General features: G+C 38.0%; 1 protein-coding gene across 4 annotated transcripts in view; it reads left to right on the forward strand.

Annotated features, from left to right (window-relative positions):
* Positions 1-27,842, forward strand: part of CARS2 (cysteinyl-tRNA synthetase 2, mitochondrial) — a 73,278-nt gene that overhangs the window by 6,182 nt on the left and 39,254 nt on the right. The window contains exons 1-8 of one of the 4 annotated variants that reach the window (XM_072621968.1): positions 101-485; positions 1,136-1,186; positions 9,811-9,928; positions 16,714-16,785; positions 16,941-17,046; positions 19,558-19,641; positions 22,680-22,809; positions 26,507-26,640. In XM_072621968.1, the coding sequence (XP_072478069.1) occupies positions 226-485; positions 1,136-1,186; positions 9,811-9,928; positions 16,714-16,785; positions 16,941-17,046; positions 19,558-19,641; positions 22,680-22,809; positions 26,507-26,640 (955 nt within the window). In that variant the 5' untranslated portion in view covers positions 101-225. Of the gene's footprint in view, positions 1-98; positions 486-1,135; positions 1,187-9,810; positions 9,929-16,713; positions 16,786-16,940; positions 17,047-19,557; positions 19,642-22,679; positions 22,810-26,506; positions 26,641-27,842 lie in introns of those variants that run through there. The other 3 variants (XM_072621970.1, XM_072621969.1, XM_072621972.1) reach the window with 3 other exon arrangements.

Genomic DNA, 27,842 nt, shown 5'->3' on the forward strand with positions numbered 1-27,842 from the left:
CTCACTGGGCGGCCCGGAGCACTCCTGGCCGGGGCGGCGCTTGTGGCCCTGCCTTGGGCGGGGAGGAGTCGGGAGGCCGCCCCAGGGGGCGGGCCGAGGGAGGAGGTGGCGGGCTTTCCGGCCGGCCCCACGCCCGGGCGGCCGAGCGGAGTCTGCGGCAGCCGAGTCTACGGCCGTCCCGCATTCTCCTCACCCCGCAGCCAGACCCGCGGGACCCGGGGGCCGATGTCGCTGCCGCTGGGGCCGCTCCTGACCCCGGCCCCGTGGGGGCTGAGGCTCGCAGGCCTCTGGCGGGCGCTGCCCGCGCTCCTGGCTCCCGTCCGCCGGCAGCCGGCGGGCTGGCTCCCCTCGGCCCGCTGCGCGTGTGTAGGCCGCGGGAGAGGGTGGCGGCCGCCCCTCGGCCACGACACGGGCATCGAGATCTACAACAGTCTGACCCAAAGGAAAGACCCTTTAATCGTGCCCCGCCCGGAAGCGATCTCCTGGTAGCGCTGGCTATTCGTTACCGGGCTGTGGGGTCGCCCCAGAGGGCTGGGGGTGGGGGGCGGGGAGTGGGGAGGAGCCTGCCCCCCGTGTCCCCGGGTGCGTGGGCTGGGGCATCTATTCCTTCTAATGGGGCAGGGAGGGGACGCCCCGCGTGCCATTAAAGGTGTTTTGTTGCCAGTTTTGTTGTTCATTTGCCATGTGAAATAACCAGGCCGGGCGTCCGCAGAGGCGGCCGGGTTTGGGCTGGGCGCCGCTCCCATCGCTCCGGGGCCGGGCCCGCTCTGCGCCTGGGCCTGCTCCTGTGAGATGAGGCCGTGGGCCCCGGCAGACCTCTGCGTGGGCTCCCCTCGCAGTGCGTCCTGAGTGGCGGTCACGTTCAAGCCTATCTCCCACGGCTGGTCCTGTGTGTCAGGGATGAAGCCTGCGGGCAAACAACGTAAAGCTGCAAAGGCGCGGGTTCCCACGAAGCAGGCCCTGTTTTCAGGCTCCCGCACCCCCGGTGCTAGCGAAGCACGTGCCACTTCTTTTTCCCGGGGTTGGGAGTCCTTCCTCTGTAAGCGGAGCCGGGGGAGGGCTGCCCCGAGCCGTGCCTCCCCCAGCCCCGGCCTGCCCTGGCACTGCCGGTGACGGATCTTCGCCTTGTTGGCAGGTACAGCTGTGGACCCACGGTTTACGATCACGCACACCTCGGACACGCGTGGTGAGTGGGGATGCCTTCTCTCTACATGTGTGTGCATTTCTGCTTGTACAAGAAGTGCCTGTGAAAAAACAAATGGATTTATCTTCTCTTAGAATAATCCTAGTCTGCCCCGGTCAGAATCACCACCTTAGGTGATGAAGTTATGGGTAAACCTTCACCTCCCCAGACTGGAAAGCACTTTACGAATCGGACAGTCTCTGTGCTCTGTGGCTGTCCTAGTGGTGTTTACCCTTTCTAAGAGTAAGCAAGTAAAAATTAAGTTTTCGAATTATTTTGTGTGAAAATTAGAGTTCCCTACAAGTCAGTGGCCAGAATAAACCCCCCAAAGGTATAGGCATTGAAAACAGTTTTGTTTGCCCAGAGTCTGTGACCTAGGATGGGAAGGAATGTTTGGTGTTTTCTTGTCACTTTGTCTTGTCTCCTATTCTGTTACTTAAGTATTATTACCTTTTCATAGTGTTATTTAGAGCCCCTAACTTTTTTCAAATTCAACTCTTAGTTTAATCAGATGCCCTCTATTTCTTTTTGAAAGAGGACTTTTAAGTTTTGAGGAAATGGAATGGGAATGTGAGGTACTGTGTTGTAATTAAGAAAAGTCTTATTATAACTGTAATACAGAAGTCGTAGGTATTTAATGTAGTCATTCCATCAGTTAATAAACATTTACTAAGGACCTAAACAACCCTATGTGCTAGGCAGCATGCTAATTGCATTACAAACTAAGGCCCTTGAGGAGCTAACAATCTGATGATTTCATTGGGTGATGTCAGGTCTCCTTTTGACTAGTCAGTTACCTTTTTACTTATATTCCCTCACCCCCTTTTAAACTAGGGTACTAAGGAAGGAGTAAGCCTAAAGGGAAAGGTGAAATGTTTCACACTGAGACTTCCTGGTAGCCTGGTGGGCTGGTTTTCTTGTATCACAATCTCTAGTTTCAGGACTGTGGAAAGGGCCCCCCCCCCCCCCCCCCCCCCCCCCCGTGAATTGTTGGATGCTCTGAAATTGACCTTCAGCTTTTAATTCCCCATCGTTTTATCTGCTTGTACTAAGCCTTCCAGAATAGGTAGGAGGAGGAAAGAAGTTTGTAGAAAAACTTACTACTCAGAATTTGGCAGGGAGAATTATGTGAAGAAACAAGATGTGCCACTTGTGGTCAGTTTCAGTATCTATTCTGAGAAGGTGGATTTTCCCCGAACTTCCAAAGGGTTATTATTCAGAGAAAAAAATGGATTTTTAAAAATATACCTGTATCTGTAGTCTTTGTACTTGATGGTGGCGTACTTTTTTGTTTGTTTAATTGAATGGTTTGGTTTGAAGAGAAAAATGATTGTCAGATGTCAAGATGACCGAAGTGTTCACTTCATGAATTATATTTCATCAATGTTTTTTGCCAATAGCTGCATGTATTGCTTGTTTAATAAGAGGGGGAACTAGAATCTGATAATATCCTATATTTTACATAGTCCTTAAAGTTGATTTTGGAGTTGGCTGGTTTCCTATGAAGTTACCTCTTTTACTTAATGAAGCCTGTCAGTAAGCAAGCATATATCAAATGCTATATATGTCTAATATGAAGTGTAAGATGTAGTTTCTGGCCTCAAGGAACTCACAGTCTGGTTGAAAAGACTGACTATATGCATTTAAGAAATACATTATAGTAGGCAAGTATCAATGAGTGGTAGAGACAATATTTCCCATACAAATTTTGGGGGAAGGGGGAAATTTGTTGTAGCCTGGCCTGGATCCGAGTTATTTTCATAGAAGATTGAGAATTTGAAGCCTTAGGAATTGAGCCTTGGAGGGTAGACCAGATTTGGTTAATATATAGAGGAGAGGTCGTTCAGGGAAGGAAGATGTTAGCAACAGTAGAAGGTGTGTTTAATAACAGAGGGTTCTCGTAGAGGATTTTGGAAGGCCTTACCATTCTCAGGGTAAGGAATATGTATTGCATGTAGGTAATGGGGAGCCACTGAAAGATTTTTGAACAGGGAATATCAGAAAATTACAGAATTGTAAAACTGGAATGTTAGAGGTTAGCTAGTCACCTCACTTTACAGATGGGAAAAAGAAGGCCAAGGTATGTGAAGTGAAATGTAAAAGGTCATGCATGGGTTGGGTCTAGAACTCTGGCTTTCTCATGACCCACTTCAGTCTGGTGTTGGTCAGCTTTATACCTTGGGTTGTAATAGTAACTACAACTTCTCTTATTTTAAGGCACAAATTCATCAGGCAGCATTTATTAAATGTCTGGTGTGCTAACTAAACAATGGTGTGCTATACAACAATGGTTCATAACCTTTCTGATTTCAAGTCCTCTTTCTTACACTTTTAAAAATTATTGAGGATCCCAAATGTGTGTTTCGTGGGCTATATCTATCAATGTTTGCCAAACTAGAGGTTAAAACTGATAAAATTTTTAAAAAATTTATTCATTAAAAAACAATAATGAACCCACTACATGTTAACATAAATAACTTTTTCCATAAAAATAACTACTTTGTAAAACAAAAATTTAGTGAGAATGACACTGTTTTATGTATTTTTACAAGTCTTTTTAATGTCTGACTTAGTAGAAGATAGCTGGATTCTTATAGATCTGCTGCATTCAATCTGTTGTGATGTGTTGTTTTGGTTGAAGTATATAAAGAAAATATGACCTTATAAAGGGAGGAATATTTTAATAAGCAAATAGCATATTAGAATTATGTAAATACATTTGACCTCCCAGATCCTCTGAAAGATCTCAGGGACTCTCAGAAGGATTCAGATCCCACTTTTGAGCACAGCTAGTAGAGAGATTGATGTGGATTTGGACCATTGGAGCAGCCTCTCAGACTTTCTTGTCTTCCATCAGTCTTCCTCACAACTGCCAAATTAATCTTCTGAGTCATAGGTCTGGCCATAGCTTTTCTAGCCCTAAGTCCTTACTGATTCCCTATTTTCTCTAAACTAAAAACACACTCTCTTTAGTCTGGCATTTAAGACCTGGCATAATCTTGGTGCAACTTCCTTTTCCAGATTTATTTCAGGTTACTCCTCCTCATGTATATTCTATGTTGTAGCTTGCTTAGATCTGCCTCAAAGCCTTGACTCTCTGAGGTGTCCCTTCCTCTATCAAGCAAGGCTTCATAATTGAGTGAGTTATTTGTCACATTGGCCTGGAGCAAGCTGGAAGGGAGCCCAGGATGACCAAAGTAGCACTGCCCCCTGCAGTCCACAATTTAGCAGCATTCTGAATGGAGGTAGGTTTCTTTTTGAAAGTCCTATCTAAGGAAGATAGGCTTTTTTACAGCCTCTCATTCTTGGAAGCGACACTACAAGTCCTTTGTTGACTTCATGCTGAAGAGGAATTCTCTTTCTGATATCCCCAACAAGCCACTCGAAGACCTTCAGTGAAGGGAAATCCACTACTTCTCTAGGCTGTCCGTTTCAGTTTTAGATTGTTTTCAGTGTTGGGATGCTTTTCTTACACTGTGCCTACCTTAGTATTCATTTGTACTTGGCATTGAGGTATTATTACAGTGATGGTGGTAGTCTCCCCATCGATGCAGTTAATAACCCATTTTGTCCTGCATTCCTCTTTGAGCTCTTTATGCTGTATGTCTCTAGGAGTCTCCTAATAAGTCCTACAGAAATGGTGTGTGCAGCATTCCGGGGCTTCACTCTACACCTGCTGATACCATGTGGGTAGCACTAGGTCCTGCAAGCTGCCATATGAGGCGCATACCTTCCTTCCTCAAAAATACGTTCGCAGATGGCATCCTTTTCACTGTCTGTCATTTACAGTCCTTTAGTAGTTAAAAATGTTTTTGCCTACTTGGGTCAGCCACATTCAGATCCAGCCTTAAACACCATCCCTGAGCAAGTCACCTAACCAGTCTTTGCACAGGGTTTTTGTGAGAATCAGAGATGATATTTGTAAAGCATTGAGCGTGGTGCCTATTTCTTTCTTCTTCCCTTCCCATTGCTCTTTGGGTGACCCTCAACTTAATTCTTTTTTTTTTTTTAAATGAAGCTTCATTTTAAAAAAATTCACAAGTTTTTTTCCTCCCAATTCCCACCATCCCCACTAAAAAAAGAAAAATAAAACCCTTGTAACAAATATGCACAGACTATAGAAATAAATTCCTGCACAGACCATGTTTAAAAATGGGCAACTCATCTTTCCTGTTTATCTGACAAGGAGGTGCATGGCGTTTTCCTAAGTGGTCTTCTGGAATTGCGGATGGTGGTTGTTTGGATCAGAGTTCCTAAGTTTTCAGAGTTGTTTGTTTTGATCCTTTTGCTTCAATTTAATTCTTTAAATACTGTGGTATTTTATGACTCAGAGCCATAGATCATCACCAAAAGAATATCAGATGGGCCTCTATTTCATGCAGAGGGTTGGGGGTCATTCAGAGGCAATCCAGTCCTTATCTCTCCTTTGATTGAGTTTCTATACTCTAATTCTTTTAAAAATCCAGCACCCAGATTTTTCTTGGTCAGAAAATAAAGGAAGAACATAGTGACTGCTAACAAGATTCTTTCTTCATCCTTTCCCAGGTGATTGGATTATTATTTGGTAGAACTATGAATGTGACTTAATTATAAACCGTTTAGGATTATCTCAGATGTGTAGAACAGTGATTTAAATACCTTGACTGAGATTGGGGGTGGAGTGAAATAATCAGGATCTCAGAAGACCGGGAGTATCCTGGGGGTGTGTAGCCGCTTATGTTCCTGTGGTCTGCATCTTCTAAAAAGCAGATTGTTGGGTACTTGTTTGACTTGTTTATTTGGTTCCCGGTGATACTTTTCAGAGAAGGGGGATGGGTTTTATTTTCTGAATACTCTGTAAGGATGAGTCTGATTATTCTTCCTATATTACCTACCTGTCTGGATTGTGAGGAAAGTGCTTTGTAAACCTTAAAGCCCTGTAGAAATGGGAATGGTTGCCATTTATGCAAAGACTCTAATTTCTCTTAGAAAGCTTCCATGAAGTAGTACATATTAGGGTCTGCTCCCCCTGTGCTTCAGAAAAGGAGGCACTAATAGATTTTTGTAGACAGGTTTAGATGCCATTTGGCCAGCTTCTTGTCTGTAGCTTGGCTAGTTAATTTTCTAAAAAATAATTTTCTTGATGATTTTTTACTCCATAGTCCTTGCTTTATATAATCTCCTCTCTCCTTTCTGCTTCTCTCCTCCCTCCACCCCTGAATCCTCTCTCATAACAAAGTAAAATTGAGCCAAACCAGTTGGCACAGCTGCTTGGTCTGAGGGCACATGCCACATTCTGCATCTCCAGTCACCTCCCTCTGTGCTGAGAGAAGGAGGGGTGTTCCATTTTCTCTTCTCTGAAACCAAGATCTGTTGCTCTAGGGTTTTTTAGTGGTCTTGTATATTGTTCTTCTGGTTCTAATTATTTTACTGTATTTTAGTTCCCATGGGTTTTCCCTTGTTTCTCTGAATTCCTCATTCATTATTTTTTGGACTGTGATGGTGTTCTACTGCATTGGATTTGTTTAGCTAAAATGCTCATCCATCACTTTGTTTCCAGTTTTTTGCTGCCACAAATGGGTTTTATGAACATTTGGGTGTATATGGAATCTTTTCGTCTTTGTTCTTCATAGGACTTATCGTCCCAGCAGTGGAATCAGTAGGTCAAAGTATGGGAACGGTTTTGTAAGTTTTCTCACATCTTCAAATAGTCTTCTATAGAACAGTGGGGCCATATCATAACTCCACTAATATCTTCCTTTTAGCCTTTCCAACACATTAGTGATTTTGTCTTTTATCGTCTTTGTCACTTTGAGGGTACAATGAAACTTCATAGGTGCTTAATTTTGTGTTCATCTAATTATTAATGATTTATAGCCTTTCTCATATGATTTATGCTAGCTTTTAATTAATTTGAAAATCATTCATATCGTTTGACTTCTGGTCTATTGGAAAATTGCTCTTGGTCATATACTTGTGTCAATTACCTGTAAATATTAATGATTAGTTTTTAGAGGTATTTGATTGAAAGCATTTTTTAATTTGTACTTTCTATTTATCTGGTATATTGATTTTGTTTGTGCAAAAGTTATTTGGTAATATATTATCAAAATTACCTGTTTTTATCTTTTATGACCATCTTTGGTTTGGTTAATAAATGCTCTCCCACCTCTCACTCTCAGCCAGAGTTGGGGAAGCTATCTCCTTCCTTATCCTTCTAATTTGTTTATGATGTAACCATTTTTATTTAGGTTGAATATCCATTTCAAGCAGATCGTGATATCTGATGTGAGATGTAGAATGTGAAAGTTTTCCAAACTGCTTGTGCAGTGTTATTGGGAGTTCTTTGGTTGAAAGGTTGTGTTAGTTGAGGGAGTGAAGTTTAGATTTTTTATCAGTACAAATTAGTAATTTATTATTCTTTCCCTGGTTTAAGTGGCATTAAACTATTGCAGTACAGACTTATATGTGTATTCAGTAAAGAAATCCCTGTTTGTGCTTCTTCCATAAGAGTAATTGCATGTCAGGTGATAAGAACTGTAAGCCAAATAGCTTTTCAGAGACAGGCTACATTTTGTAGCTAAGCCATCACCTTCTTCTCCATAGAGTTTGTGCTTGAGTTGTCTTTGTATCTTCCTCCATGCAAAGTCAGTGCTTAATACTTACTGAATAGAAAGAAATAACTACTTGTTTCTTTGACAAGTTGATGTTTTTATTCTTCTTTACATTTAATTTTGTAAGACACCTTCAACCAAATCACGCAATGTTTAGAGCTGCGGAACTGAAGTTGGAAAGATCTGAGTTCAAATGTGCCCTTAAACGCTCAGTTGTATAACCCTGGACCGGTCATTTGACTTGTATGCCTCAGATTCCTCATCTGTAAAGGGAGGATATAGATAACAGGGTTGTTGTGATGATAAAATGAGTTAATATTTATAAAGCACTTGAAAACTTGGGAGTTCTGCACAAATACAGTCATTTTAATGAGTGTATGGGGTGTTTTATGTATGCATACGCACAGGACATATGTATGTTTTATTATGTAGTTTTTGCGTACTTGACACCTTTTCTACTACATACACAGACAAAATGTATTTTGTGTGTACATAAATATGCACAGTCAATCCATATTTGCTTAGGCATAAATATTTATTGTGTAAAATAAGTATTTGTGGATTTTTTTTGTTAATATTCTTCTGACCCTTTTCATCAAGATTTGTCTTACAGTTTGAAGTTGAGAAAATTTGTGTTCCTCCTGGCCTAAAAGTAGATAGTGCTAACAAAGCTTGATGTCATCGTTCAGTATCCATAGACTAAAATCGTTGCTTTAGTGGGAAATCAGACCCAAGAGCTTTTAGATGATTTCTTGACTAGATTTTTTTCCCACCCTTAAAAGTATCTGCAACATATACTATGAAGTATGGTATGAAGAAATGGCATTTAATTCCCCAGCAGCATAAGAGATTTGCAAAAGCATTTATTTATTTTTCTTTTTTCTCTTTGCATTGCAGCAATGAGAAACTGGGCAGATTGCATGTAGACTGTGGAAAAGACTCCTGAAGCTTTCAAACTTTATAATATTTAAAAAGAATCACATCTTGTAGCGTAGATGTAAACAAGCGTAAGCTCCAAAATCAAAGCCGGAAGAAGTGTACTGTAATTCCAAGAGTATCTTTAGTGATTTATTGTCATGGAGGCTTTAGAGTTGAATGATTCCGGAACTGTCTTTTTGTTTTACAAACTTAACTTTTGCTACGTTAGCCTTAGGCCTTGTCAGGAAGGAATCTCTCCTTCTCCTGAACTCCTAGAACCTTTTTTTTTTCCTTTTCTTTCACCCCTTTCAATTCTACCTTCAGTTATATAGCTTTTTGTGTACTTACTATCTATCTTCCCACCCCATTACTATATTGTAAACTCCACGAGTACAGGTGATGGGGTACACACTCTGGGAACCTTCTTGAACTCTTCTTGAATCTTCCCTCTTGCTCTGGCAGTCTCTGGAGGCTCATAAGCTTTTCTTTATCCCTATGCCCAAATCTCTGTGAATACTTCCCACCCTTGATCCTATCAAAATCCCATTCTCGGGGCTACTGGCCACTCCCATCAAGGCCATCCCTGGAACCCCCAGGGTTCCTGGTACTAGGACACCTCCAGATCCCTCCCACAGTCTTTCTGTATATAAGATTCATCTCACTTTCCTGAAGGCTCTCAGATTCAATCTAACTCAGATTGTATCTGGCCCGCTTGTTAATACAAGCATCACAAATGCTTAGGCTCCTTAAGAGTCAACCCAATATGGTGAATCTGTAATAAACTTTATTTTACTTTGGCTGAAAGAAGGCTTGGGTTGAATTCATTCAAGCAGGACCCAGTGTGCTGGTATTTGGGGTCCCCTGCACCCTGAACCTCAACACAGGGATTATTTATTTTATCTTGATATTTCACATAGCATGTCTAGAATGTTTCTTCTGCACATAGTGGGTACTCGGTAGATCTTTGTTTAATGAATAAATGTCTTGAAATCTTTTAAACAAAAGATGTATTTAAAAATAAGTTATTTTGTACAGTAGTAATTTTAAGGAGTAATTACTTTAGTAATTATTTTCTGTATGAAAAAGAGGAATTAAAATCTTATTTTCTCTTTTCAGTTCATATGTTCGGTTTGATATAATTAGAAGAATCTTAACCAAGGTTTTTGGATACAACATTGTCATGGTGATGGGAATTACCGATGTAGATGATAAAATAATCAAGAGAGCAACTGAGGTAAATATGTTAATTTGATGGCTGAGTATTACAGCTTTTCATATATTATTATTTATACTTAGATACTTTTAAAATACTTGATTTATTCACAGGTGGACCGGTCCTTATAATTTAACAAATAAACCAGAGGCTTGCACTCATTTTTTAATCATGTCAGAACAGGATTGGGCAGTAAGATGCCTCAATTCTTTTAGGTTCTTAGTCTCTATTGACAAATTAGCTGTGATACATTCTTTGGTGCTATAAAAGCTTGAATTTTGCTTCCCCAAATGAATGTTTATTTATTATGCTTATCATACTTGCAGTGACTTTTAAAAACTATTTAGTCATTAAGGACATTGCTCAATAAGGATGTCGCTTATTAATTTTAAAAAATCTAGGGAAAAACCTCAACATCTTTTATATTCTTTGTTTTATTTTTCGTGAGTATTTCTGTATATTGTATATGTCAGTGAAAATTCTTGCTAGAGCCCTCCTTAATAGCCTGATCCTTCACCTGGATGATGGTCACATACCTGAGAGCCAGTGTGACTTCAGAAAGGGACGAGGAACAGTTGATATGGTGTCTGCTGCCTAACAACTCCAGGAGAAATGCCAGGAGCAGAACAGAGGTCTGTACACAACGCTTGTAGATCTGACCAAGGCCTTTGACACTGTTAGTCAGGAGGGCTTTTGGAAAATTATGTCAAAATTTGGTTGCCTGGAGAAGTTCATCAATACTGTATGTCAATTTCATGATGGCTTGTTTGCCCGAGTTCTGGATAATGGACAAAGTTCTCGTGCCTTCCCAGTCACCAATGGAGTGAAACAGGGTTGTGTGCTTGCTCCCATGCTTTTCAGCCATGTTGACAAATGCTTTCAATGAGGATGAACACAGCATCAAAGTCAACTACCGTACTGATGGGAAATTCTTCAATTTGAAAAGGCTACAAGCCAAGACCAAAGTGGAGGGAGTGTTGGTGCATGATTTTCTATTTGCAGATGATTGTGCACTCAATGCAGCCCCTGAAGCTGAGATGCAATAAAGTATGGATCAATTCTCTGCTGCCTGCGGTAATTTTGGCCTAATAATTAACACCAAGAAAACACAGGTGCTCCATCAGCCACCACCACACCATCCCTACGTGGAACCATCAGTTACAACAAATGGAGAAATTTTGAATGCTGTGGATAAGTTCACTTACCTTGGTAGTGTACTTTCCAGAGATGTACACATTGACAATGAGGTTGATGCACGCATTGCCAGAGCTAGCTCAGTGTTTGGGAGGCTCTGAAGAAAAGTTTAGGAGAGAAGAGGTATAAGACTAACTACCAAACTGAAGGTCTACAGAGCCGTTATGCTGACCTCATTGTTGTATGCCTGTGAAACATGGACAGTCTACCAGCGCCATCCCAGGAAACTGAATCGCTTCCATTTGAACTGTCTTAGGAAGATTCTGAGGATCACCTGGCAGGATAAGGTACCAGACATTAAAGTCCTTGCTTAAGCTGAACTGCTAAGTATTCAAACTATGCTTCAGAGAGCACAACTCTGATGGACTGGCCACATTGTTTGAATGCTAAATGTACACTTGCCAAAAAGACTATTTTATGGAGAACTCGCATGGGGTAGGTAATCACATGGTGGCCAGAAGAAGCGATACAAGGACACTCTCAAGGTCTCTCTCAAGAACTTTGGATTTAACTGTGCAACATGGGAGACACTGGCACAGGACCACTCAGCATGGCATGCCCACATCAGAAAGGGTGCTGTGCTCTATGAGCAAAGCAGAATTGAGACAGCACAAAGTAAATGCAGGATGCACACATTTGGAATGTTCACCACAAATATTCACACGGACTATCTGTGCCCAACCTGTGGTAGAGCATTCCGAGCTCGTATTGGTCTGATTAGCCACAGTCAGACACACTGAAATTTCACTTTACAATGGTGATGTCATTTTGGTCCTCTTCAAAGACAAAGGAAAACAACCAAGACCAACCAACCAATATGTCAGTGAAGGGAGGATGAGGAGATTTTATGATTAGTGGTTGACATGGGAGAGTTTTTGGGTAAAAAATATTCTGCAGTTAGATATTCAAATTAAATTAAATTTAAATTTATTTAAATAAAAATTAAAAAGAGGTTTTTAAGTTATTTGGTCCAACCATCTCTCTCAGTCTATAAGGAAGCAGCATGATATAGTGAAAAGGACCCTAAATTGTAAATTGGAGTACCTGGATTTAAATCCCATTTCTAATAGTGTTTAACTTTAGGACTTTAGGTAAGTCAAGAAATCTGTTCGCTCCTCAGTTTTCTGTAAGTAAAAAGGCATGGCAAAGAGATTTGTCTGGATGGAAAGAGATTGTAGGAATGAAAAGGTTGAAGTAGGTTGAAGGACATTTTGATTATAAGAGGACCTTGAGGTTAGATTTTAATTAGTAGTAGATGATGGGGGAGTTACTGTACATTTTTAGTCAAGTGAGTAACTGATAAAAATGTTTTTGTTTCTTCCCAAGAAGATTCTCCTGGAAACCATATTTCTGTATAGTCTCTCCTTCATAATTGAGTGAAGGTGGGGTGGAGGTGGGTAGAGTATATCTAGAAGGCTGTTGCCGGAATCTGAAAGTGAGTTTGATGACCCAGACAAGAGTCTGAAAGGAAGAGACATTGAGAAAGGAGAATTGACAGGATTTGCTAATGGGATATAGAGGGAAAGGAAAGAGAAAAAGTTCAACTTTATTATTATGAGTTTGAACCTAGTCTACCAGATGCTGCTGACAGAGATGAGGATGTATTAGGAAAGGGAATTTGGGAAAAGATGATTTGTTTAAAAAAAACCAAACTTATTTTTAGATGTGGAGTATATTCAAGGGGTGATGCACTAGTGAGAGACTACTGTGGGATAGCATCATTGATTTGGAAGTCACAAGACCAGTTCAGGAGGGATCATGTATGTAGAAGTTTTTACAGTGATCAAGGGAGACTAGTATCTCTGGTGTGAGGGCTGCTGTGCCCTTTTCAAAGCTGCTGATCCACCTTTGGTGTCCATTTGATTCACTTAATTCTCACTTATGGCTCCAAGAAGCTGTAGTATACACATGTAGCCATGCCTCAGTAAACTGTTTTGATAAATAGGCTGAAGCAGGCTGAGCGTAACCTACAGACCTCCAATCCTTCGACGAGTTGGATTGGTGTCTGCCCTAAGTTTGTGAAGACTTCCTCAGGTGGAATGGGTGGTGAGAACAAGAAGGCTGTGGAGCACTTAGATCTTCATTAGACATTGAGGTTATCCATTGCATCCTGAGCCATTCCCAGTCATCCTGACTTTTATATGGAAGAGAGAGTGAGTCCAATGACTTTAATGACTTAAAATCGAGTTTATGTGAGAGTCAAAAGATGTCACCTGAGCTTCTGTTGGTCTGATCAGCCTCTGTTGGACATCCTATACCTTGACCCTCATCATGGTGATGTCATTTTGGTCCTCTTTGAGAACAAGGACAACCAACCAACCAACATATTTTTATATGTTTGCATATATAGTTAATAAAGTTTTGCAATCAGGGAACTTCTGTAGAATTAAAAGCTTCTCAGTCCAAAGAATTTAAGATTTTTCTACACCTGTAAATATCCGTGGCAGTATTCACTAGATTGAACCATAACAGCAATGTGAGACTGGTCATTTGAATATTATTATTATCCCCATTTCACAGATGAGAAAACTGAGGCTTGGAGAGATCAAGTGGCTTGCTCACAGTCATATGCTTTGGGTCAAGAGCTGGGATTTGAATCTGGGTCATCTCCTGACTCTTAATATTATATCATGTTACTTCAGTCTGTGAGGAGTCATGGACTAGTTTAATTTTGCTCCTAAAGAAGTGTTGCATGTTTGATGATAAATATGTATATGTAAACCAGTGGTAATGATATTCCATTTTTTAATATTTGTCAAAAAAGGCTATTACTTCATCTTACTGCCTCATTTTCTAACGGTGGCAAAATCTTGCGTGCCATCTGCTTTGAGATTTGTTTTAAAAATATTTTAAATTATATTACACTTATCTGAATTACTCTTGACATTTAATTTTTGGCACAGTTTGGGATTTGTCAGATAAAAAGTAAAGCAGAAGGATTTATTAAATGAGTTTTAGACAGAAATTGAGAAACTTGGTTCCTTAGCATATTAACATTTAACTTTTTGAAAAAATGAAAAATATCTTCTTGTGATTCAAGGCAATTATCTTTTGTTCTAATCAAATACCAATATTTACAAGTATCTTGAAGCTATGATGGTAGGGATTGAGGTGCAACATCTGTGAACCATTAGAAACTTCTAAATACTGGAGTCCTGTGTCTGTCACCATTTAGTTATTTCTGAATTTGCAAAAATTAGTGTCATGTAGTTGATTCTTTAATTCTTCTTCACAAATAAGGGGAACTGGAATATGACTATATCAAGTAACATAAGGATTATTCTTATAGGAGGTTGTATGGATAAAATAAATAAATATTAGCACATGATTTAAAGCCTTTCTATGTTACAGTGGGAGAGATACTTTCTCAAATCATCTAGTACAGAAGTATCAAGCTCCTCAGGCTGAGCCAGATTAAAATGTAATTGGGAAATGTTTTAACAAAATAAAAATACAGTACAACATATGTAATATTAATTTGTGGTTTTCTAGGTTAATATGTATACTCATATTGTATTTGAGTTTGACACCACTGGATTAGGCGATATGACCAGTTAGACTGAGAAATAGTTGGATGATCAGACTCAGAGTAAATTGTTGGTGGTTGATTTGTCAGTGACAGAGAAGGATCACTTACATGCTGGGTGATAAAGTCAGTATCCAAAAGGATCTGGATAGGCTTGACTATTGGGCTGAAGCTAATAAGATAAAATTTAATGTCAGTAAATGTAAATTCTTGCACTTTAGGAATAACAGACATATGATTGGGACTGTAGTTGAACAGTAGTTGTGAAGAAGATTTGGAGGTTTTAGTGGACTGAAGTTCATTATGAGACCCAATTTAGGGGTGGCTGCTGGAAAAGCTAGTACAGTCTTGGGCTGCCTTAGGAGCATGGAGTGTAGCTTCCAGGAACTGTATTCTGCTCTTTTTAGACCTCACCTAGAGTATTACATTAAGTTCTGGATACCACGGCTTAAGAAAGATGCTTATAATTGGAGAACTTTCAAAGGAGGGAGACAAGGGATCATGAAGAACCTTGAGTCTTATGTCATGAGAGGATTGTTGGAGGAACTAAGCATGCTTAACTTGGAGAAGAAGACTCAGGGAGACATGACAGCTATCTTGCAGCACTTGAAGGCTCATCAGGGAGGGATTAGACTTGTTCAATTTGGCACCAGAAGGTGGAACTAGGAGCAGTGGGTGGAAGCTTCAAAAAGGCCACTTTTTTCCTGATGTTTGGAGCTGTCCAAAAGTAGGAGAGGGTCTATCGCTGGCCTATCGAGTATGTTGGGATGAGTCCCATGTTTGCTAGGTTAGATTAGACGGCTGATGAAATCTCTTCTAACTCTCAGATTCTGTGATTCTCAGGCTAATGTAACACTTCACTTTTCATTCCCTGAGCATTTATAAACTGATGACAGAGGGAAGTATCCTAGAAGGTAAGTAGGAAGGAAAAGACAGCATAGAATTAAACATTATTTCAAAGAATACACACACAGATAAGCAAGAATGGGAACTTTCCTGTGGAAAACAGTACTCTGCCGGCTGTTTTATAATCATTTTAACCTATCTTTGTTTTTGTGATAAATAATTAAAAATAATACTGGAAACTTTTAAAGTGGCCACTTGGAGGCTTTTTTCGTCTTCATGTAAATGTGTTTTAGACATTTGAGGCTGTCGTTATTAACCCTCATTATTAATATTACCACCTTTAGGCAATGATTAATTTGTTAGGTAACCTTCAGCAAATCATTTGACCTCTTCATTTCCAATTTTCCTGCTGTTTTACTTTTTTCTGTTTAAGTAAATGTTTATTTGGTTTTGGCTGTTGGGAGGAGTGCTAAATAAAATATTTGTAAAACTGCTTGCATAAACATAGTGCCTTTGGAATTCCAATAATCAGGTGTGAAATGCTAGCAGGAATTCTATCTGAATGATTTCTGGCTAGAGTTTTCATTCAAGTTTCATTTCTCTCTTGTTTGATGGATAGTTAAATTGATTTTTTCCCATTTAAAAAATAAATGACTCTTGTAAAATTGGAAATTAATACCCTTTTAGGTAGCTATATAAGTTTGTGCATTTATAGGCTCCAGTAGTTCTTTTATGGATCTCGTTTCCTCTCCCCATCCCTGCTGCCACATTTTAGTTTATTTTCTTTTGCTATCTAAGAGCTTAGAAACGTAAGCACTCTTATTTGTAAAAAATTGATTCAGAGAAATAGTTTGATAGTTTGCTTTTTTGAGAATAGAGCAAAATAAACATTTTTATAGTGCAAAGTAAGATACTTATTTACTTAAATTTATCACTTTTTCTCCTACCCAGAAAACCAGGTCAGTTAAACCTCTATGACCACTAAGTGCTTGCTACAGATGTGACTCTTGCATATGTTAGGTCTTTAATGTTTAATAGAATTGAATGATTTAAAGTAAAATGTGCTCACTAGATTGAGGGGTTTTTAAAAAAATTGGTTAAGAATAAAGGAACCATTTGGTGCAGTTACTTCTTTATATTTAAAAAATATCCTTAGCTTGCCTTGTATCTTTTTATTGGCGGATAGTTGACTACTTATTCTCAGTAGCCTCCTATTAATTGATAACCTTCTCTTTTGTAGATGGACATCTCACCTTCAGCTCTGGCCCGTCTGTATGAGGAAGATTTTAAACTAGATATGGCTACTTTGAAGGTATTGTCACAGTTCGTTAAAAACTGGCTATGTGGTTTTTTTCCCCCACTTTGTATTCTTGGAATCTCTATAATAAGCAAAATAAAATCATATTATAAATGATTAACATATTTTCACAAGTAGTTTAAACCCAGCCCTTTTTTCCTTTACTTTAGGTTCTTCCACCTACAGTGTATATGAGAGTAACTGACAATATTCCTCATATAATTTCATTTATTGAAGGAATAATTTCTAAGGGGCATGCTTATTCAACTGTGAAAGGTAAGATTTGTGTGATTAATTTCTAGTTGTAATTTGTATATAACCACAGTACTTTGGTAGGGTTTTGAGAAACTTGACAATACACCAGTAGCATTTATTATTATTTTTAATGATAGTATTAACTGGCACTTTAAGGTTTGCAGAGTGTTTACAAGTACTTCATTTTATCCTCACAATAACTCTGGGAGGTATGTACTCTTATTATCCCCATTATTATAAATGAGGAAATTGAGACAGATAGAGTAAGTGAATTTTCTTTGATTACACACTTGGTCTGAGGCAGTCTTGAACTTCAGTCTTTTGGATTCCAAGTCCTCTGCTCTATCACAGTGGCATCCATCTATGTATTTGTCTGTCTGTCTACTTACCTATCTATCTGTCTACTACTGCCGAGTAACAGTTACCAATATCAGCAGTGATTACCTAAAATATTTTGCTGGATTTTCTGACCTAATTCTCACTTAAAAAACATTTTGGTCATTTCTAAAGTAATTACATTCCATTATAATACAAATGGATTTCTGCCTTTTAAATGAAATTTTGTTTTTAAACTTAATTTATATAATCATATCAGTTCGATGATTGTCCAGTGACTAAGCCTGGTCAAGAGTTCATAGGATTTCTGATGCCCTTTACTTTGCCAGGAAGGCATTTCATTTTGATCAGCAAGTGCCAAAGTGTCCCCTTGCTTTCTTCTCTGATAGTTTGAATCCTTTAAGGCCTACATCAGCCCTTACCTTTCCATTAATCTTTTCCTGACCAACAGTAGTGCATGATAAACTTTCCTATGTATGAATATTGGGTTAATAACATATAGTCCCACAGTTCATTGTGGATGATCATGATTTTAATTGTTTAGTGTCCCAACTATAAAGTGTAAACACCTGGACCTTGGATCATGTTTTCTTCTTCTCCCAAGATCTGCTTCTGATACTTCCTGGCTGTGAGACCCTGAGCAGGTTACTTATCACATAGTGCCCTCAAGTTACTCTCTTAAGACTCTCATTTGCAGAGAAGGTGCTGACTTAGATTAGTGGTGTTTCCTCGCCGGGGAATTTCTTATACCAGTGAAATCACAGTGAAATTCACTAGTGGAATTTGTATTAATTTGAACTTTTTGGTAATTTCTTAGGGTCTTATAACTATGTTTCTGTGTGGGGTGGGGGGAATTACTTAGCAAATTAATAGTTTAAGCAAAATTGGAAAGAGAGCTGTTTAAGAAAACATTATGTATTCCCTCAAACGTTAAAAATATCCTTTTATATACAATCAAATGACACACTGATAATTTCTTTTTTGTCTTAAAGCCCCTCCCTTCTCTCTTCCCTTATAAACACCTCTGTACTAGGCAATAAATTGTTAGCCTAGTTGGAATGTTGTATATGATTTTAGGTTTATTTCCTATTAAAGCTTCATTTCTTCTTTTAAAAAAATTCTATTACTGAGATTTGTTCTCGCAATTAGCTTAAATATGAGGTTTAACTACATTACTAGGTATCATCTGAAGATGATAAATTTGAAGAATTGGAATACTGTCATCATCCAAGATGGAGACAGCAGAAAATAGTCATATAAAAGTTGAATCTGATTGATCTGTCTCTTTGGGGAGTAAGCAACATGAAGTAGCAGAGCGAGACCTGGATGTGAGGTCAGGGAACCTGGGTCCTTGTCCCAACTTTGCCATTCACTGCTTGTCTGTGACCTAAGCAAGGCTTTGAATCTCTTGAGGCTTCTGTTTCTTCATCTGTAAAATGACGAGGTTGAACTAGGTGATCTCTAAGGTCTCCTTCAGCTAGAAAACTCTGATTTTAATTAAAATGTCCTGTTTCTGTGCTACTTAGTGCTAATACGACCTTTCTGGGAGGAACATCAGCCTCCACATAAAGAGCAGCTTAACCAGCTGGGGAGACTTCATGGTCTTCTCACTGTCTTGATAAAGCCTCCGTCGCTCTGAGCCTTTTCATTTGTTAGCTCTGTTTCATTACAGTTTTATAACCAGAAATAGGATAATGCTTACAACTGGTTCTGCAGCAAATTTTCTGATTAAATCTCTCTCTTAACCTTATTTGAAAAATGTGATGTGTACGTCTGTGTAAAAATGCAGACAAATGTTGTTTAGCGTAGAGACAGAACCCCCTATTAGTAGACAGCTAAAATGCCTTCATATAGATCAGGGTTAGGGAAACAATTTAATTTATTAATTCCTGTGAATCAGGAAAGCCCAAGATTAGTGAAATTACCTTGCCTTATAGTTTATCTTAAAAAAAAATCTCCCCAGAACTTTATTTTAAACAATTTGTGCCTATTAAACACAGTACTTCAATTGTGTCCCAATTTTGTACAAACATATAGTTTGAAAAGTATTTTTTTACTCTTCTGTTTATGATCCACAGACTAACAAAGCTTAAATATCATTAAACTTTAATTAACTTGATTTGATATTATGTTAACACAGCTGTTGATTTTTCAGTCTGAGAAATAAACCACTGATTTTAATAATTTTTTTTTAAGGTAATGTTTACTTTGACCTTAAATCTAGAGGAGACAAATACGGGAAATTAATTGGTATTGTCCCAGAAGGAGGGGTAGAACCAGGTAGGTTGATTTAGTTTTTGCCTAAGGGCTTTAAATCTGATTCCGCTTGTTTTCTCTTAGTTCATAAGTGCTTGGAAGATGACGATGGCATATTCTATTTTTTAAAAACAGTTTTTTATTGCTATCTTTTATTTTTTAACATTTCCTAGATTTCTTCATGTTCCTTCCTCTTTACTCCCACAGAGATAGCCCTTATAACAAAGATTTTTTTTTTATAAAAAGAAACAAAAAAGGGGAGGAGAGGGAAAAAATTTAGTGAAACTGATCAAAATATTGAAAAAGAAAGATTTTATATATGTAGTGTTGTTCCACATGAACGCTGACTTCTATAAAGGAGCAAAGAGCGGTATCTTCTAATATCTCTTATTTGGGACCAAAATTGTCCATCATAATTTTGCAGCTTCACTTTGATTATCTTGTTATTTTTTTCCGTTTCAGTGCTGTCCTGATGATGAATACTGTTTTCCTTTTGCATTCTATTTCTAGTACTTAGTCCGTCTTTTATTCCAGTATTGTGCCCTCTGTGAGTACTCAGTGAATATGAACAGCCTCAGACTGGAAAATGAAGGGATAATTAAGTGTACATAAACTGAAAAGAAGTGTGCTGTCACATCCAGGTCATCATAAGTCTTGCCTCCCAAAGTATTTGATTAAACTAGGATTTTACCAATAGTAGCATTGCACAGTTGGTTCTCAGGAATGAGATCTGTGTTAGTATAAGAAACGAGGTGGGCTTTTGGGGTTTGTTTAACTCATTTACTAGTAGGAATATGATGGAAATACCACATGTCATTGCCAGTTATTATTTCCACTTCTCTGGTATGTCACTCAAGCTTTACCAGAGAAACCTTCAGAGACCATTGGTCCGTGTGAGGTATGAACAGTAAAACTGATTTTCTTGTGTGACCTATAAAATCGGAGAAGGTGTGATCATGAACAGATGATAAAAATCATTTCATCTTAGAGCAGTTGACCAGTATGCCTCATTTTGTACCAACATGAAGACGAGTGACCATTATTTTGAAGAAGTTAAATAAAATCTTATATGAAGTTAAATCTGCAAGTGATATATTAAAAGAAAATTTTGGGAGATGAACTAATATCAAGAAAAACTTGACTGGCACAAAGAACTTAAAGAAGCTAGGGAAGTTATATATTATGAAATGGTTGCATGAAGTGGTCTCCAGTAGTCCCCAGGACCTCTGAAAATAGCAGAACAGTCTTGTCTTACGTTTAGACCATCATGTAAACCAAGATGAAGGATTTGTTCTAAAAGAGAACTTAAAAGCTTTGAGGTTATGCTATGTATTTTGGGTGAGTGAGTCATTTATTTAGCAAATATATATTAAATGTCTAAGGCAGAGGATGAATAATTTGTTCTTAATCTTTAAAGTGAAACTGTAAAAATAACTTGTTTTTAAGGAAATAGTAAATGGTAATGAAACATAGTATTTCCAATATGACCCAGAATCAAATGTCACAATCACCAGAGAGGAGAATATCTGGTTTTTAAAAATTATTGGAACTCTTTCTGTACAATTTCCTTTATTAGGCTATTTAATTAAGCGTATGTGGAAGTTTTGGAGGATCTGGAGCATTGCTGTGTGGCGCCTAAGCTGTGACTTTGTCACCAGGATTGTGCCCCACAGGGCATCGTACCATTTCTCTGAAATTGTTTTTGACTAAACGCTCAGGCTGATCATCCACTTCACTCCTCTGACTTGGTTTCAAATGACTGCGTTATTTCTAAGAAATCAGATCTCTTCTCAAAGGAAGGAGGGCTATTTTCATCTAGGGAGGATATGTAGGATAACTTGCTTTTCTTTCTTTTTTTTAAACTACCTTCAGAAACTGAGGTTCAAAACTAGTTAAAGTAGTGACTGCACTGGCTGATTAAAATACATGTAAAGCTTTCCCAAGATGACTCTTTTAAAGAATCTTCAGTGTAGAAATGTCTTTCAGTACTTCATAGTCCTCTTCATTTGTTTCATCAGTTCATAGCTAGGTATTTAAGACTTTTAAAAGTGTTTTTCTTAACGGCAATCTTCTGAAATAAAGAAGACAAAAATTAATTATTTTAGGAAAATTACTTTAAATTACGTCTCGTGTATCAACTCTTCCCTTATTTTCTTTATTGTGGTAGATGGACCTTATTTGTTGACAGGAGGTACTCAAAAAATTAAATTCTATGACTTTAAGTTGGCAAATATCGTCCATAAACTTTGTGAAAGTTAAAAAAAAAAGATTCTTTAATACTACAAATGTTTTTGTCATTTATACAGATTTTCCAGTGTTTTCTTCCCAGAGGCAGCTGGCCTGGAAGTGGAAAAATCTTTGGTTTAATTGCAGACTCTGCCAGTCAGTCAGTCTGCCTTTACTGTGTGCTTACTAGGCATGTGCTAGATGCTAGACACAAGCGCTGTGACTATCGCATCAGTTACTTACAGTCTAGCCTTTAGTTGTCTCAGCTATAAAAAGAAAGGGATTGGAGCAGATAATTTCTAAGGTACCTTTCAAGCTCTTAACTGGACTTTGTAGAAAGAAAGGATCACTTTATCTTTTAATATTCAGACTTCCAGCATTTATGTGGGAATGAAAATCTCTAAATAAGATTAGTGTGTCTGTGGCATAGTATCAGATGCTTAGCACAGCGCCTCCCATGTAGTAGGCATTTAATGTATCTTGCCCTAAGTTGGCTTGGCAGGCTTTATTGTAATTCAGAATAGAAAAATTCTTTTATAGTCGTATAGGATTTCATTCTCAAAGATATGTTTCAAGGATGATTGAGGTAATGTCCGATTCGGTAGACTCTTTAGCACTTTATCAGTTTACATTCATTTAATCATTTTACTAAAACTGGACCAGCTGTCAGTGTCCACCAAGTACTTTGGTGTACTTAATAGCCTTTCTGTTATCTTTGTAGGTAGGGGAAATCAATGGAAAGAAAAAGGTGTAGAATTTTTTTGTGCATTTCTAGTGGGCTCAGTTCTGTAGTGTGTTAAAAAAAAATCATTCTATCAAATAATTTGTTGTTGCAGATGATTCTGATAAGCGACATGCCAGTGATTTTGCCCTATGGAAGGCAGCTAAACCTCAGGAAATTTTTTGGACTTCTCCTTGGGGAAATGGAAGGCCTGGCTGGCACATTGAATGTTCTACAATCTCAAGGTCAGTTTGCTTGGATAACTTGCTTTACATACTTTTTTTAATCCTGGCTAATGGAAAGCAAACAATACACAGTTTGGTCAGCAGAGGGTGTTGAGGTAAGCAGACAAGGAAAAAAATTTTAACAGTTTGTGGGTGAATAAAAACAAATGTTTGAATATGTTTAACTGTAATAACTTCCATATGGTTTTAGAGAAGTGACTTCCAGGCTTGCCTTAATTTTTGCCTTGTAGATAACATTATTCATTCCTTCATTTGCCTTTCTCCAATAATGTTCTTAAATGCTTAGAAACTTAGAAGTTTCCTTAGCGCAGGTCATATGATGAAGCTTACTCCTGACTGCTGGAGACGGATGGAATTTTTAGAGAAAAGCAAAACGTTTCTGTGATATACCCAGCCTGTTGTTTGTATTTCCCAGGAAATCAATATTTAATCATCCCTGTTGTCTGTCAGCCAATAGTCAGTCATTTAGCTTCATGTCTGCGCACTTTAGCCTATTCACACATGGGAAAAATCTTTAACACAGTGTATCATGAAATTGCTCTACATTTTTGAAGAAAACCAACTCATATTTAAATTCAGTTCAGTAGACATTTAAATACCTCCCCTGTACAGAGAGGGCACTGTGTTAGACATGCTGCTGTCATGGAGCTTATAATCATGATTTAGTGTGTTGTTTGTGACATTATTTTATACCCGTTAACTATTCAATGCATAGAAACATTTATTTTTACCAAACTCTGAATTAATTGTCAGCAGTTTTGAATATTCTGAATTAATTTATTCTGAGGATGAATATTGCCTTAAGAGTGATTCTGATACATAAAATTGAGAAATTCTCAGTTCACTTCAGTTGAAACGAGGTGCAAATCAGATTACAGTGAACCTGAGTTTCTTTGTAGTCAGCAGTCCCTTTAGGGTAATGGACTGATCTTCCTCTTTTATAGTAATTTGTTGTTTTGTTGACTCTTCGTGACCCAGCTGCTGGAGTGGTTTGCAAACCATTTCCTTTTCTAGCTCATTTTACAGATGAGAAAGCTGAGACAAACAGGGTTAAATGACTTGCACAGGTTATCTTTGGAACTAATGTCCCCCTGGCTTAACGTTAGAGAAAAAAAAAGTCAATCCTGAAAAAATATAAAAATCTATCTCTGGGTCATTTCAGTCAGAAATGTGATCTTCTGAAGTGAGGAGACCTCAATGAAAAGCTAATTGTGCTACCAGCCATTAGTAGAGGAGTGTGCGAATCTCAGTGGTATACTCTACAGGGGCAATCTTCAGAATGAAATGTACTTTTAAGAATTTCTCAAACTTACACCATATCAGCTCAGTCACACAGCTAGTAAGTGTCTGAGGCCAGATTGGAACTCAGGAAGACTCCAAGTGTAGCACCTTATCTATTGAGTCACCTCACTGTCCTTTTTTTATAGTAATGGGTTTGCATAGATTTCGTTTGAATAGCATTGATGAGTACACAGCAGACATATTAGTGAAATAATTGTAAGTATTTCTTAGTACCACTCCAGAGGAAGAGAGGCCAGTACCATATCTGTTCTAAAAAACAGAGAATTTTGCATCAGTGGAGTGTTAGTAGTTAATAATGTGTTTTGAAACATACTCTTGGTGACACAGTCACCATTCCTTGTGTGTGTGAACTCACTTCCTAGTGTGGTGGATTAAACTGGAGGAGTAAGGAGACTCAGGTTTTTACTTTTAACTTTGCTGTTTAATTGTGTGTGAGTTTATATTGAGATATACTTCAGAGGGAATTCTGAGGGACACATTGATAAGTGATTATAAAGAATCAAGCTGGTAGAGTATAAATTTAGGAAATTCTTAGAAGTACATTTCATTCTGAAGATTGCCACTATAGTATGTCATTGAGGTTAGCACACTCCTCTGCTGATGGCTTTGCACTGAGTTACTGGTAGCACAATTAGCTTTTCATTGAAGTCTCCTCACTTCAGAAGATCACATTTCTGCCTGAAATGATCCAGAGATAGATCTTTATATTTTTTCAGGATTGACTTTTTTTTTTTTTACACTAATGTTAAGCCAGGGGGACATTAGTTCCAAAGATAACCTGATATTTAATAACCAGTTATACTATTGAAGAACAATTTTAAAAAGATGAGAGTATACAGAAGCAAAGCTAGGAACATGAAAGTATTTAAGTAGCAGAGCAGCACGTTGATTTGGTAATGTGTTTGAATGTCAGAGTAAGCTTTGCTCTGGAGAAATGCTGCCTTCTGCTGCCATCAGATTGCTGGAAATGTCCTGCTTCATTTTCTCTGCCTACTTTAAGAGTTCCTAACCTGGGATCCCACGGATTTCTTGGAGAGGGGGTCCATGGATAGATTTGAGGGCGTTTGTGAACTTGTATGAGGGGAAGAATTGCATCTTTGTTTTTACTAACTTCTAACTGAAATTTGATTTTTTCTTCAGTTATTTATCTGAAACTCTCTCTGTCTCTCTCTCTCTCAGAAGAGTTCTTTAGGCTTAAACAGACTTCCTAAGGGGTGCTATGACACAAAAAAGGTTAACAACCCCTGCCCTATTCAAATGTTGCCCAGTACCTGGATCATATTATTTCTCTGTTAAGCCTTTTCTGACCACCCTCAAACTGAAGTAATTTCTTCTTTCTGTGAATTCCTGGAGCAATTACTTTCTGAAGAATTCATCTGGCAATGAATTATGTGCCATCTTTTCTTACTGAATTGATCTGAAGCTTACCAGTTTTAGAAATATAAATGCATATGTATATCTTTTCTCAACTGGAAGCACTTTGATGGCAGAAATACTTTGTGTTGTCCCTAGTCGAGAACCGTGAATTTAGTAGGAATTCAGTCAACTTTTTTGATTTTGGTATTATGACCAAAGCTAGAGTATGAACAAGAGCTGATGTAGATATTGTCCAGCTGTGTCCTACCCTTCGTGACCCGTGGACCATCCTGTCCATGGGGTTTTCTTGGCAGAGATTCTGGAGTGGTTTGCCATTTCCTTCTCCAGTGGATTAAAGGCAAGCAGAGGGTCACACAGCTAGTAAGTGTCTGAATTTGAACTTAGGTCTCCCTGACTCCAGGCCCATCCAGCACTAAAATACATCATGTTTTGGATGTAAGCTAAAATTGCTTTAAGCACCTCTCAAAAAGTTAGCAGGTTTCAGATGAATTTAGTATTAAATAATTTGTTTTTGTAGGCATGCCTAATAATGGACTCTTAATGAAAATGTCACAAAATAAACAGGAATGACTGAAATATATTGTTTTGAATCTGTTAATTTAGTTTACATGGTATGATTCTGAAGTCCTGAGTCAACCAAGAAAATTAGTCTCATTACTTTGCAGTCACCCTGTATGTGTTAACTTCTTTCAAGTCAGAGCAGTTGGTTGTGCAGTGGATTGTTATGTTTTTTTTTTAACGTCATTTACTGATTTCTTGGCTCAAAGAAAGATTATGACTATTCACTGCAAATGTAGAGCACTAAAACTAGGTTAAAATACCAGTCTCCATTTGAATTCAGTTTAATTTTTTTTAACATATTGGAAATGCGTTAGAAATGAACTAAATTGTTCAGTGGTTTGATTAGAGCTTTGTGTTTCATTTGAGTAATTTTCTCTCTGCATTATTATGTGGGTGTAGTGAACAGCAGACATTCTGGGGAAAAGTTGCTAAGTTAAGTGTTGATTATGTTTTCCAGTTTAGTGTTTGGAAGCCAATTGGATATCCATACAGGTGGGATCGATTTAGCTTTTCCACATCATGAAAATGAAATTGCACAGTGTGAGGTATATCATCAGTGCAAGCAGTGGGGAAACTATTTTCTACATTCAGGTAAGTAGCATTTTTAATTAGTTTTATTTATTGTGCCAGAATTCAGCATTTAATGATATGATAGTGCTGTATTTGAAGGAGATATATCAAATGAACAAATATATCCGTGTCCAGCTTCAGTGAATTGTCATCTATTTGGAATCTTCATTTTTCCGAACTTCTGTTATCTTTTGGAAACATGAATCTTTTTTTTGCTTGTCATGGATTAATGAATATATTGAATGAATGAATATAGGAAGACTGACTAGGTTGTGTATGCTGTGAGGAAAAATGTTCAACATGATGTGCAATTTTTTCTTTTGACCAAAACTATTGGGAAGACATTTCTAAGCCTTTGGATATAATAATATATTCACTTGACCAGTTTTCCTTACTTTTAACATTGCCTTGTATCTCATACATAAATGATAATTTTTCTAAAGCCAGCCCCTCAGAAGTCAAGTTATATAACACGTCAGAGATCCCGAGCAGTAGTATAATTGGATTTCTCTTTTGTCAAGAGGAAGCTGTGGTAAGAACTTGGTAGATAATAATACATGTGGTAATGTAAGATATTATTGTGATTTTGAGAAGAGTATAGGAGTAAAGTACAGCAAAGGCATTTAAGGTATAGGATAAAAAGCAGCATGAGGCAGGGAGGACTACAGCATGCTCTAGAAGATGGCACTTTCCTTCAAGTCTCAAGGACAGAATTTGCCATATTGTAAGTTGTCATTAGCATTCATGTGTGCTTAAATTTTGGTAAAAAATTTAGTCTTTCTATTTTTTTTATAGTGACTATAAACAAAAATGTATAATATCAATAATAACACATTTGTATAGCTCTATTTTTATCATTATTTTTCTGTTTTCAGTGTTCTACAATCACTTCCATGTAAATTAGATTTTTTTCCCCTCCCTTCCCCCTACCTCCCCCCCTCCCTAAGATGGCATAGAATTTTATATAGGTTCTACACATACATTCCTATTAAATATGTTTTCATCTTAGTCATGTTGCATAGAAGAATTAAAGCGAATGGGAGAAATCATAAAACAAACCAAAACATAATACAAAAGAAAATGATCTGCTTCATTCTGCGATGGAATTCCATAGTTCTTTCCCTGGATGTGGAAGATATGTTGCCTTAAGAGACCACTGGGAATTTTTTAAGTCCTTGCATTGCAACGAAGTTCTAAGTCTACCAGTAAAATTCCTTGCACAC

Source organism: Notamacropus eugenii, chromosome 6 (assembly GCF_028372415.1).
Source record: "Notamacropus eugenii isolate mMacEug1 chromosome 6, mMacEug1.pri_v2, whole genome shotgun sequence".
Lineage (NCBI taxonomy): Eukaryota > Metazoa > Chordata > Mammalia > Diprotodontia > Macropodidae > Notamacropus > Notamacropus eugenii.